The 14,230-nt window shown below is 42.5% G+C and overlaps 1 protein-coding gene across 6 annotated transcripts in view; it reads left to right on the top strand.

Annotated features, from left to right (window-relative positions):
* Positions 1-301: 301 nt before the first annotated feature.
* LOC145359690 (A-kinase anchor protein 13-like) overlaps positions 302-14,230 on the top strand; it is a 415,021-nt gene continuing 401,092 nt past the window's right edge. For all 6 annotated transcript variants that reach the window (XM_080214440.1, XM_080214441.1, XM_080214444.1 and 3 more), the window contains exon 1: positions 302-530. In XM_080214440.1, coding sequence (XP_080070566.1) covers positions 515-530 — 16 coding nt within the window. In that variant the 5' untranslated portion in view covers positions 302-514. The remainder of the gene's footprint in view (positions 531-14,230) is intronic.

Raw genomic sequence — 14,230 nt, forward strand, 5'->3', positions numbered from 1 at the left:
TCCCTTCCACATTGCAGAAAATGGGGGGAAAATTCTGAGACCCTCACAATTTAATAAGGGGTGGTCCTCAGCTATTGGCCATTCAGTCTATAGATTATGATTGACAGGGGAGAGAGCCAATGGAAGCCGGGGATTGTGGTTGGGTTTGTCCAATGGGGATGAGGCAGCGGTCAAGGGGGTGGGCAGGGGAGCTGAGCGCGCAGGCGCAGTGGTGTTAATGTAAGTTGAAGGGAGAAGTGTTGAATCTCCGGAGCAACAAGTGGTCAGGGGGGTCAGAAAGCTGGGCTGGATCAGGCCATTCACATCCCCCCCCCCTTCCAATTGCCCACCCACCCCCAAACTCATACCTCCAGATCAACTGCATGGAAATATAGATCAACAAGGTGGTGAGGGAAAGAAAACATTTTGGAAAGACAGCAACAAAGTGCAATGAGTTGTTCACATCCCTGAGAGGGAGAGAGAATGAGGACGGAGGGAATGAGGGAGCACAGTTAAAACTAGCTGTTCACATTAAATGAGGCCTGGTCAAGGTAAGATTTCACAAATAACTTTATTTCCAAGTCTGTTATTTTTGGGAAAAGATATGTATGTCTAAAACAAATGTATCTGCAATCCTGTAATTCAATATCCCTCTTTCTCCCTGTGGGCTTTGTTCTTTTTTTTGCAACTGAATTGTTACCTGCAGCACAGTCAGTGTCTTGTATATTTTGGTAGTAGTTGGGAATACATTGTAACAGGGATTTTTCAACTCCCTGCACTGAGACTCCCAAATGGATCTAGTGTGTGTTTTTTAAATAAAATATTAAATCCCTTCAAATATTTCCGAATTGTATTTTCCCTTTCTGAAATTGTAAATTCCACAATGGTGTTTTCACAAAAAAAACTTTTGTCTTGCTGTTATTGTTATTTATTTTGAAGAATGTTTCATCACAAAGTTAGTTTGTTTTTTTTGTTGTGGGGGGGCGGTGAAGAAGGGGGGGGGGTGTGGGTGGAAGGAAGGAACTGTTGTTTGTTTTTTGATTTGTGTAATGAGAAAGAAACAGCATGTTTTCCCAAAGTGGTCTTTTTAAAATTGTAACTTTCTGAGCGTGGGGATTTCAAAAGCGTTTTAACTGGGGAGTTGGGTGAATTGTATCTTTTTGTTGAGTGATACATTTTGATCATCTGTGGATGGGTTTCTCTGGTGGGTCCCTGTAGCGTCAGGTGCACCCCCCCCCCCCCCCCCCGCAACAATTCCCATTAAATTTCAACACGTTTACTAAGCTGAAGGGCTTGACTAGATGCTGATGATTGTATTTCTGGGCACCTTTATATGTTGGAACTGTCATTTGAACCTTGGACTCGATACAGTTATTAACATTGGTGTTGGGAGGAGCACAATTCGAACATCCAACTGAGATCTTAACAGGGAACTCCACAACACTTGGGCGTTTATTAAAAGTACATGCGTTTCTTCCCCCCCCCCCCCACCCCACTTAAATTGTGGGATGGGACCTCTTGTGTTCAGGATACTATTACTTTCGATGTCCCCCGATGCGGTATTGGTGACATTCAGAGCGCTGAACTCTTCTGGTTTAATCCTCCGTTCTTTAAAACAAAAGCTGAACGTGCTTACAGAACTGCGGATGGTTTTGTTTAAAAAGAAAATAAACGGACATGGGTTTATAAACTTAACTTTTTGCTTTCAATTGCCCGTGAATATGGACCAAAGCCTAGTTTTTAAAAATAACATTGAAATCTGAAGGTAATAAGAACTTGGGCTTGTTTAGTCGCCATAATTGATTAGAGAGAGTCGCAACTCCTTTGTGTGCTAATATAGACACGTCTTCTGCATTAAAGATTAAGGATAAAGACAAATGACCAAAAATCCTGGAATCCGTGCAATTTAAAAAAAAGCAGAATTTGGAAACATGTGGGCCCCGATGGATGATTAAAGGATCCTGCCCTGAGCGTTTTCTGTAGAGTCATAACAATGTAATGTTAGCAAAGGAAAGCTGCATTGTTGCATGCATGTTTAATTAAGCTGCTGGGGTTCTGATGGGTTGTGGTGATGTGAAAATGGCAGTTTTACTGGGGAGTTGGCTCCAAAGCTGCAAATGATGAGCCTCATTTTCCCCCTTCCCACTTTCTTGGCAAAGAGAGAGATTGTGTGTGTGTGTGTGTTTGTGTGTGTGTGCGCGCTTTTTATTTTGTTGGGGGGGGGGGGGGAGGTGCATGCAGAGCTCTGCACATCCATCCTACTTCACAGAGCTCTGATATAATTGACATTGGTGTGACCTACACTGAGATGCAGTCAGCAGTGTAACTCCAGCCCCCTGACCAGAGCCAGGGAGAGAAATCATGGGCTTAGGTACTTTTCCTGTTTCTAGACCCCTGGTTCTCCCCCCGCCGCCCCCCCCCCCCCCACCTCGCCCAATCCTACTTAGTCATTCTTGTTAGTTGCCCCCCCCACTTCAAGATTTTGTGATCAATTTTCTTTGATTTAAACTCATTAGGCTTAGTCATAGCCTTTGTGTATTTCAAATATTTGCAGTTTTTATTCATTCATTACTGTTGACTCATAGGTTATGGTACAGAATGAGGCCATTCCGCCCACCACTGTCTATGCTGGGCAAAAAAGAGAGGGGAGAAAAAACACTTTTAATCTCTCTTTCCAGCACCTGGTCTGTAGACTTGCAGGTTACAGCACTTCAGAGGCAGATCTGGGTGCCTTTTTAAATGAGTTGAGAGTTTCTCCCTTGACTACTAATTTAGACAGTGAATCCCAGATGCCCACCACCCCCTGAGTGAAAAACCTTCTTTGCATGCCCCCTTTAATCCTTCTGCCAATCACCTGTATTATGGTTCAGTTTTCATGACACAAAGTGAACGTGATGTGAGAGTCTTTTTTAAGCGTATCTAAGGAATTGAAAATTCATAAAGAAACCAGTTGAAATTGGGAAAATTTATTTGAAACATATTTAGATTTTAAGTGTCAGATCATTGTCACTTGCTGATTGATCTGTCTACTCTAAATATTTCTGGGGAACGTTAGGTGTGTGCCACTAACCCCTTTAGTAATATGATATCCGGCGCATTTGGCACATGCACACACTCCTGACGCAGTGAATTTTAAGGGACCTGGAAGCATCCAAAAATCCAATTTCAGCCTCGGCATCTGATCCTTTTTGTATGTGAATCTTGCTAGGTGCAACAAATTGGAGCATCAGAATTCCCCACACTACAACATTAACTATAGAGCACTTTTGTGAAGTTGTGAAAGGCACACTTGAAATATAATTTTGTTTCTACTTAAAACTTTTACAAAACTTACTTGGCCGCAGAAGTAAAATCAGGGTCTAACACGTGCATAAATACAGCATCAGCTTCAAATCCACTCACATCAAGGAATTCAATGGAATAACTGTAAATACTACGGGCGGGGGGGGAATTCTGAAAACTAGCTATACTTAAGGCATGACTTGGAAGGGAATGTTTCTGTAATTCTGAAATTTTGCCCAATGTTTGGATATCTATACCACTCCCTTACAATTGGATCTGTAATTCATAACTGAGAATTGATTTTATCTTGCTCCCATGAACTGCCATTTTTTTACATTTTGTTGGCATTCCTCCAATGTTGACTTCCATCACAATGGGATCCATGTCCTGTTCTTTAATGATGCTTGGCATCTGCATGGGAGGGTATGAAGACTGCCAAACATCACCTGCATCAACCAGAATGTGTCAAAACAAGTGACTGCACAGACTTGGGCTCTCGCGACAGAACAATTGGATCTTGAGCATTGGAACTTTGACCTGGTGTGGAGTCCATCATGGTCATTCCAGATTTTGAAGCATTATAGATCATAAAATGATGAGCACAGAAGGGTTATCTAATTAATTCCCACTCTCTGTTGCTCATTTTGCTCCCATTCAAGTCTCTCTCATCCCCAATTTTTAAACAAAAATTTGCTTGCCTGAATTACATTTTTCTTTATTCATTCATGGCACATGGGCATGACTGGCTGGCCAACATTTATCACCTATCCTGAGTTCCCTTGAATTCAAGTGGCTCACTAGGCCATTTCAGAGGACAGTTGAGAATCATGTGTAGGCCAGACCAGATAAGGACAGCAGATTTCTTTCTCGAAAGGACATTAGTGAACCAGATGGGTTTTTCTGCCAATCAACAATGGTTTCATGGTCATCAGTAGACTCTTAATTCCAGATTTTTTTTTATTGAATTCAAATTCCACCATCTGTTGTGACAGGATCCAAACCTGGGTTCCCAGAATGTTAGCTGAGTTTCTGGATTAATGGTCTAGCGATAATAACACTAGGCCATTGCCTCCCCTATATTCAAAGTCTTGTCCTTAACTGCCTGGAATATTTCTTGAGTATGACGTAGACCACTGGAACCTGGATGGCGAGCGAGAGAATTCCAATTGCAGCAGATCCCCTGAGATCTAGGGGAAGGTCAGGAAGTTGCTGATCCATTCCACTAGCACTGTGCAGCAAATGCTCATCAGGAAGGACTACAGCTCCCTAAGGAAGAAGGGAGCATGCCGAAGACTGACAGCTCCACCCAGCCCCATCTCCATGCCCATAGCCAGTTTGGTGGACAGGTTGTAAGACAACAGGTTGGTCACCTGAGTACTCAGCCACTGCACAACATGAGCAGAGAGAGCATTGCAGGCTATGTCCAATGGACCTGGTCAGGGGTTTGAAGATCTGGCAATGCAGAGGGTGGCTCTGGGAGGCAGGAATGCTGCAGAACCAGCAACAATGGCAGAGCACACAATGGGTCCAAGAAAATCCCTCGGGGTGGGGGTGATGGTGAGGTGAGGGCAAGCAGCCACTCTGGAACATTTTCATTATTTTGTAGCTACCCTCGCTGTGCAGGGGAAACAGTAGCAAAAAGCAGAAAAATTAAATTAAAAAGAACTTTAGGCCAAAAGTAGTGCAAGGCTGCTTGGTGTTAAAAGGAAGTGTGAAAGAGACCAGCTGGTTTGGTGGTGGTTGTTTTGCACGAGAGGCTGCAGGAGGCAAATCCTATGTAACCATGTGGTCTTACACTGAGTATGAGATGCAGGAGTGCTGCTGGTAAATGCACAGTTAAAAGCTGAGTTTAACCCCCCACCCGCGCCAAGGGCAGGGCCTCAATGTTTTGCAATGTGTGTGCGCACCAACTCTCGGTAACTTGCTCCTGATGGTTTGGATTCTGACTGTAGTGACCGGTTTAAGTAGGCTCGTTGGACTTGTTTCTTGGGGAACAAAGAGTTCAAGGGAGACTCTGAGGAAAGTTGAGTTCATTTCAAACAAAATGAATAGCCTTTTAGGGCTAAAGGGCTTCTCCTGCTCCTGTGAATCCTTTTCCTTCCCTTCCCTCAGGAATGTATTAGCCAGGCAACTATTACCAGGACCCTTCATTCTACTGGTGGCCTCTAAATAAGGATTGTTTTAATCTTCAGAGCGGAGGAGCCGGTCACTGGTCATGAGTCTTTGGAACTCTGCTTCCGCCACTTCAGGAAGAGAGTCACAGAATCCCTTGGTGCAGAAGGCAGCCATTCAGCCCTTCGAGTCTGTACCAACTCTCTGACACCATATCTCTAAGACTTGATTACCTGTAAAGACTCGTATTTCAATCATTATTTTGTAAATTGAGGTTGTCTTTATATGCCCTGTTTGTGACTAGAACTCCCACTCACCTGACAAAGGCGCAACAAGCACTCCGAAAACTAGTGGCTTTTGTTACCAGATAAACCTGTTGGACTTTAACCTGGTGTTGCGAGACTGCTTATTGTGTTTACCCCAGTCCAACACCGGCATCTCCACATTAATGCACCCTATCCAGGCTGTATCCCCATAATCCCACACCCCGCTAATTCCCTAATCTATGTATCTTGGGACACTAACAGACAATTTAGCATGGCCAATCCACCTAACCTGTACATTTTTGAATTTTATATGGCAGAGGTGGATAGTTTCTTGATGATATATAGGGGGTTGGCAGCAGGACTGCTGCAGATTTGAAGTTAGTATCTGATCAGTCATGATATTAAATGGCAGAGCAGGCTCAAGGGACTGAATGGCCCTATCGCTCCTCATTCAGAAATGCAGCATAGCTTATATATTCTAATGTATTGTGCAAAATCTATAACCATAACTTGCCTTTAAACTGTCCCTTGATGCTTTGCAGAAGCAGGAAAGGTGAAACAAGCATAGGTGGGGAGGTTAGGCAGGATGATCAAATATTTCGTCAGAGGTTTTTGAGAAAAAGGGCATGGTGAGGCAGAAGATTTTACAAGAGACCTAGGATTAAGAGTGTTGAGGTATTGTCAGCAATACTGGGTTGAAGAAAGGGGCTGGGATGGACAAGAGTCTGGAGCCAGAAAAGCAGTGCATCCCCAAGGGGTGGAGAACAGAATTTGGGGCTTGGGAAATTTAGAGATGAAGGGAATTGGGCCAAGGAAGGATTTAAGCAGGAGGCTGAGAATCTTAAATTTGAGGCTTCACGCCAATTTTGCTGCAAAGCCATACATTGTTCTGCAACTTTCGTCATGTTCTTTGTTTTTCACACACATTGTTTTAGCGTAACATGCCCTTTTAAAGACATCAGCAATCATAACTTGACTCTCTCTTTCCTGGGGGCTGCATGAGTTCTTGGGTGCAATGTGATAAGGCAGTTGATACGCGTATCCATGTTGTTTGATCTACACACTTCAAAAGCATAATATTCAAAATAAAGTCTTGAAGTTAATTATACTTTGTGAGGAATGTTTTGTGAAATAAGCTTAGCTCTGTCAGCATGTGCTGATGATGGAAAAACTGCCCCTAATTCAGCACTAAACGTGAAAGTTATTCTGAGAGGCAATGTGGCCTCTGCTTTGGGGAAATGGAAAGTGTCACAGTGGTGTAGTAGGGTGTGCTGCTCTGATATTGTGGCTGACGCATGTTGACAGACCAGGACAGAATGACGTTATTAATCTTTCAATTGATTTGTGTTGTACCTGACTTGGGGTGTTTTTATACTGATGCTGAGTGCCTAAGGGAGATTCCCAATACTAACATTCCGCGTAGAAAAACACTGTTTCATCTGGTTGCAACCAACAATGAAAGTCTCTCTGTAATTCACTCCCACAAGTGTCTCCACAATATGTCTGTGATGCCTCCTTCAGCTTTCTGGGCACAGAATGCACCTATAAAATGGATTTTCCTTTAAGGGAGGGAGGTTACATTAATAATTTAAAAAGCTTGTATTATTTTAGTTAGTCCTTGGCCAGATCTATTTATATTTGGAATAATGATACTCGGGAGCGATTTATATTTTGGGAAGCTAATTGCAGGATGCAGATGGTATCCTACACAGACTTGTAAGTTAGGCAGAGTTGTTGACAGGTGTCTGTGGTGATGACTTCATTGGCTGCGTAGTAACTGCTCATTACTGAGAGATTCTGTGTGCTGTATTTGTGCATATGTATAATGATAAAATGCTACTGTAGATGCAGATGTTGGCAAAACGTTGCTCGTTCAACACACTTGTCAAATTATGTCTCTTAAATCCTGTTGAGATTTAATTTTTTCAAAGTTTCGTGTCTAAATTTAAACAAAACTTGCAATAATGACAAATTTTTATTGCCGCTTAAGCAGATAAATGGAAAAAAACATGAAACTGTGGAAAAAGAATGATTTTTATCTGTTTATCTCCTAAACTATTTGGCTGTGGTGCAATACTCTTGAGCATAAAGGTCAGTGTTATCTCTAAAATTCTAAGAAGGGAAGTTGTCTTTTTTTCCACACAGCTGTTCTTTGATTTGATTTATTATTGTCACACGTATTAACATACAGTGAAAAGTATTGTTTCTTGTGTGCTATACAGACAAAGCATGCCGTTCCTAAAGAAGGAAATGAGAGAATGCAGAATGTGGTGTTACAGTCATAGGGTGTAGAGAAAGATCAACTTAATGCAAGGTAAGTCCATTCAAAAGTCTGATAGCAGCAGGGAAGAAGCTGTTCTTGAGTCAATTGGTACGTGACCTCAGACTTTTGTCTCTTTTTCCCAATGGAACAAGGTAGAAGAGAGAGTGTGTGGGGTGAACGGGATCCTTAATTATGCCGGCGGCTTTGTTGAGGCAGCGGGAAATGTAGACAGAGTCGTTGGATGGGAGGCTGGTTTGTGTGATAGATTTCTGTTATGTTCTTCAATAGTGTTTCACCAGATCCATTTCAACAATGGAAAACACCAACAAGTAAAACTGAGATGTATCTAAACATTTCAGAAAGTTTAATTTCAATCCCTGTTTAATAATTCATAAGAAAAGAAAACCGCACTGGCCTGTACGGGGATTAAACCTGCGACCTCGGTGTTATTAACACCATGCTCTAACCAACTGAGCTAAGTGGCAAATACTGTTTGTCTGTCGTTGGTGGTGCAAATGAATCAACTTGACACGGTAGATTCAAAGTGTCATGTAACACCTCTACCGGCTTGAGTGCAGTTTTCCTACATTGTACTAGTGCCAGTGTTTATGTGAAAATTGCACACAATATCACCATAGTTGGTGGAAGGATTTTATTTAATGCACGCACGTGTAAGGTAAGAACGGAACTGGTGATGCTTTGGAAATTACTGCAGAGACTAATGCAGAGCATTAGTCTGCCAATATATTGTGTCAGTTAGAATAGCACAATTGAAGAGGGAATGTTGACATACCAGTTTGTAGTGGTAAATGTTGACACACAGGTTTTGCCAAACATCAGTGGCAGATTACTTTGTACCATCACATCTCTGATGGAATCAGAATTCTGTCCTTATTTGGAACTGTTTTGTACATTGTAGGACCTGAAATATAGCAATGATGCTAGCAGGACACAGCAGTTCATTGTTCTAAAAGAAAGTTACACCCAAAGCATTAGTGTACTTTCCCTCTTTTGACGTGTGCATTTCCAGTATTTGCCATTTTGTTTTATTTTGAGATGTGGTTTCTCTCCTGTAAGTTTCATATCTCCTGATTTGAATTGAACCTTTTGTGGTTTTTTTTATTCTCCTCCCCCGCCCCCCCCCCCATCCCCACCACAACTCACTTTATACTCGAGCCATACAGACAATGTCGTCTTTTGTTGATTCAGACACTAAATGGTAAGCAGTAACCTGGCGCTTTGTTGAAGGTGGGTTGGAGTAGGCTTCTCAAAATGGCTTATGAGATTGACACTTGTTACCAGGCAATGAATCCATCAATTGCCAATCGTGCACTGAAAATTTGGTCACACTTCTGTTCACGTCATAATCTGAGATGCAAGTATATAAGCTTTGAAAATGGCACTGTTGGGTCATATTTATTGTGCCAATCCTGTCTCTACTGAGTTAATAGAGACACTGGGAAGAGTTGGGCTGAACCCTCAGTTGGACCAATTCCATTCCATGTTCCTGGCTTGTTTATCCATTCTCTCTACATTCTAAATTGGTGTTGGCCCAGATTATGTTCTGAAGACCAAGAATGAGGCTTTAAATCTCAGTCTGCAGACTGTAAGGACAAGACTACTGACGTTTGAGCCATACCAGTCAACAATGCTAGTGCAACTTGACAGAATGCAACAGTAAGCAAAGACTACACTATCAGCAGTGCTGCACTTAAGATGTCATTTCTGCTCTGGTAGTTTAGGTTGGCATTTAAAATCCCATTGCTTTTCTTAAAGAAGAACTAATGCTCCACAACAACAATCAAGAAAAGCAAATTACTGTGAATGCTGGAATCTGGAACAAAAACAGAAAATGCTGGAAAATCTCAGCAGGTCTGACAGCATCTGTGGAGAGAGAATAAAACTAAAGTTTTGAGGCTGGATGAGTCTTTGTCAAAGCTGGAATAGAATTGCTGTTTCTGGGATCTTGCACTTCAGAAGGAATTGATTCTATGTGAGGCACTTTAGTGCAAGGTCCTTTGCTACCAATTCTTTTTTGGGCGATGAAATTGTTTCCTTTGACAATTCTGATTTGACAAAGGTTTAGAGAGAAAACTGTTAAACTTGTAATTTACAGTGCTTGAAAGAAGGGGAGCTGGTGATTTAATCAACATGAGAGCATACTGAGGCACTGCACAAAGATTTTTTTTTCCCTACAGGGCTGGGCAACCTTAGCTGGATTCAGGTTGCCAGACTAGTGTCTCAGTCAGTATTTCTGGTGTAGCTTGATACTGCAGAGACCGGAAACACTGTTTTGTAGTCAGCAAACAAATGCTGACTAATTCATTAGAGTTCTGAAGGTGTGGTGGAGTTCAAGTGTATTAAATGAAAGGAATTCTCCCTTCTCTTCAAAGTAACAGGTGTAGTCAGCCTTTATCTTTTTCATGTTTAGCTCTTTGAACACTACGCAGCTTGTGTTTCCCTGTGGTTAACTTCTGTTCTCCAAGGTTATCATGCATGTGGTTTAAAATATCTTGGATATATTTCACTTCCGTCAGGGAGGTTGGCTGAGGAGGGTGTGTATGCTGACCGCAATATTCCCGATGTGATATATAGGAATAGAGTTATTACCTTCTTGTTTTGGAGTGCATTGGGTTAACTTAGGATCAAAGAATCTCTACGGTGCAGGAAGCCCCTTGGCCCACAAAGCCTGCACCAGCAAAAATCCCATCCAGGCCTCCTCCTGTAACCCCACAAATTTACCCTGCTGATCCCCTTGAAACAAAGGGGCAATTTAGCATGGCCAATCCATCCAACCCACACATCTTTGTGTGGAGCTTGCATATTCTCTGTGTGTCTGTGTGCATTGCCTCCAGGTGCTTCAGTTTTTTTTCACACTCCAGACGGTCACCTGAGACCAGAATTGAACCCAGGTCCCTGGTGCTGTAAGGCAACAGTGCTGACAACTGTGTCATAGGGTCATAGCGGTTTACAGTGTGGAAACAGGCCCTTCGGCCCAACTTGTCCATGCTGCTCTTTTTTTAAACTCCCAAATTAATCCCAATTGCCTGCATTTGGCCCATATCCCTCTTTATCTATGTTACTCATATAACTATCTAAATGCTTTTTTAAAAGACAAAATTGTATCCACCTATACTTCTATCTCTGGAAGCTTATTCCAGACACTCACCACCTTCTGTGTGAAGAAATTGCCTCCCTGGACACTTTTGTATCTCCCCTCTCACCTTGAACCTATGCTCTCTAGTTTTAGACTCCCCTACTTTGGGAAAAGATATTGACTATCTAGCTGATCTATACCCCTCGTTATTTTATAGACCTCTATAAGGTCACCCCTCAGCCTCCTATGTTCCAGATGAAAAAGTCCCAGTCTATCCAGCCTGTCCTTATAACTCAAACCATAAAGTCCTGACAGCGTCCTAATAAATCTTTTCTACATTCTTTCTAGTTTAATAATATCTTTCTATAATAGGGTGACCAGAGCTACACACAGTATTCCAAGTGTGGTCTTACCAATATCTTGTACAACTTCAACAAGATGTCCCAACTCCTGTATTCGATGTTCTGGCTGATGAAACCAAGCATGCTGAATGCCTTCTACACCACTCTGTCCACCTGTGACTCCACTTTCAAGGGGCTATGAACATCCACCTCTATATCTCTTTGTTCTGTAAGTCTACCCAATGTTCTACCATTAACTGAGTATGTCCTGCCCTGGTTCAATCTACCAAAATGCATCACCTCACATTTGTCTAAATTAAACTCCGTCTGCCATTTGTCTGCCCACTGGCCCAATTGATCAAGGTCCCATTGCAATCAGAGAACTTTTTTTTTACTGTGCACTACACCTCCAATCTTGGTGTCATTTGCAAACTTACTAACCATGCCTCTCATATTGTCATTCAAATCATTAATATAATGACAAATAACAGTGGACCCAGCACTGATCACTGAGGCATACTGCTGGTCACAGGCGTCCAGTTTGAAAAACAACCTTCTACAACCATCACCAGATTCTCTATTGCATTCCTGTACTCTGTCTTATCATTGTTTGAAATCCAACCCACTCCGGTGGTGTCATCAGCAAACTTCAAAATGGAGCGAAATTTGGCCACACAGTCATAGGTGTTTATGGTAAGGGGCTGAGGACGCAGCCTTGTGGGGCACCGATGTTGAGGATGATTGTGGAAGAGGTGTTGTTGCCTGTCCTTATTGCTTGTGGTCTGTGGGTTAGGAATTCTAGGATCCAGTCACAGAGGGAAGAGGCAACCCCTGGCCACGGAGTCTGGAGATGCTGGGATAACGGTGTTGAAGTCTGAGCAGTAGTCAATAAATAGGATTTGGACTTAAGCTACATAAATGTCAATTTTTTTTTAACTATTATATGCCTGCCATGGATCTGGGAAGAGGGTTCCTCCCTGTATTCCATGTATTATCTAGCTCTGTCAATCCTGAGTGGGGTACCACTTCCTGGAATAGCATGTAGGCATCAGCTGAATGTGCTGCAGATTGGCAAAAAGCATTTCAGTTTTACATAATTTGTCTGTTTGTTTAAAATAGGAAATACCTGAAAGACAGAACTGAAGTGTGTATGCTTTAAGACAGTTTAATGTCATGGCTTAGCCTAAGGTCCAAATCCTTGGGCTGCAATGCCAAGGTGATCCTCCTTTATCCAATGTTTAGTAGGTCACAGAATCCATACAGTGCAGGAGGAGTCATTTGGCCCATCGAGTCTGTGGACCGCAATCCCACCCGGGCCCTATTCCGATTTAACTCCACACATTTACCCTGACAATAGGGTCAATTTAGCACATCTTTTTGTAGTGTGGGAGGAAACAGGGCACGCTGAAGAAACTCATGCAGACACAGGGAGAAAGTGCAAACTCCACACACAGTGACGGAGGCTGGAATTAAACCGTGGTCCCTGGCCCTGTGAGGCAACAGTGCCTCACTGTGCCGCCCACAAAAGCTTTCTAATATAAATGCCCACTGGGTGCTTAGAGATGGATGTATCAACGTATGGAAACTGCACTTGTATGAGTGGAGTGCCTGGGAAAATTATACTTCCCAAACATTTTGGCAGAAGATCGCAAATATTTAACTTTTGTTTCAAAGGCTATAATTAGTGATTCCTGGTTGGCACGGAGTTGAAACCTCTCGTGCATTTGCATACTTCTAGGATGTGACATCACACCAAATGCAAGGTATACTGAGCAGACTTGGGTGTGCCGGTCATCAAAGAAGGACCTAGATCAGCAAATTGGTTGACCCATGGAAAACATGGGCCTCTGATGCCTAGGGGGGTGGGAGGCGTGTTGTCGTCACTTACACTTGGATGTTGTTTATTGGTTTCAACATATTCTTAATGCCAGGGCTTTTTAAATCTTGAAATAAGTTGCTTGCTTCCTAACTCTTCAGAAGTGAACAGTTTCTAACAATTGAGAATATAAGAAATAGGAGCAGGTCAAAACCACTCAAGCCCTTCAAGCTTTCCCCACCACTCTGTAATTTCCTCCCTTAACCTTTTCTCCTTCGCTTCTCCTGCTCCTTAAAATCTACCTTTTTGCCGAACTTTTAGCCATCCCTCCTACTCTCCTTTGACAGTGTTCATTTTTGCCCAATTTATGCTCCTATAAAGTTTTTTCACTGTGTTAAAGGTGCTATATAATTACAGGTTATTGTAATGGGAGATATGTAACTTTATCATGCTGTGCGTGTTTATTTGAACTCTGAAGAACACCCAGCAGCCCAACTTCTAACTTGCTTTTGATCATGTTCTGTGAATTTGAACCTTCATTCATCAATCGCTGTGGCCCTTTTGCCTCGTGTGTCAGCTGCTGTTTTTGCTGGGCTCTGCTGTACGATATGTAGCCCTTTCCTTCAGCACAGTGACTCCTCTGCCTGAGTGCTTGCTGTGTATGTATGTTTTTCTTCTCCTTCTGTCCCTGTGGAGAGGCAGCTGTCTCTCTTCAGCACTTCCTAGAACTGGTGCGTGATTGAGGTTGGCAGTTTACAGTGCAAAGTCCTGGGTTGCAATAGAGCTGTACACGCAACAGTTTGCGTTGAAGCTTGATATACTGTTTCCAGTAACAGTCCTGCATTGAATTTCTTCATGTTGTACTGTACTGTGTGTGTTAGGAACAGAGGGTGGATTGCAGCATTAAGGCAGTATGTTGAGTTGGCTGTTGACATCCACAATTGCAAATAATCTGTTGTTTGTACAGTGAATGGACTTCCTCAGCATTTTATAGAAGTGTTTCACTCTCCCTGAGACACACTTGCATTTACGTAGTGCATTTCACAATTTCTCAGGACATGTTAGATGTATCAT

The sequence above is a fragment of the Carcharhinus amblyrhynchos genome, chromosome 28 (genome assembly GCF_965287045.1).
Source record: "Carcharhinus amblyrhynchos chromosome 28, sCarAmb.v2.hapA, whole genome shotgun sequence".
Lineage (NCBI taxonomy): Eukaryota > Metazoa > Chordata > Chondrichthyes > Carcharhiniformes > Carcharhinidae > Carcharhinus > Carcharhinus amblyrhynchos.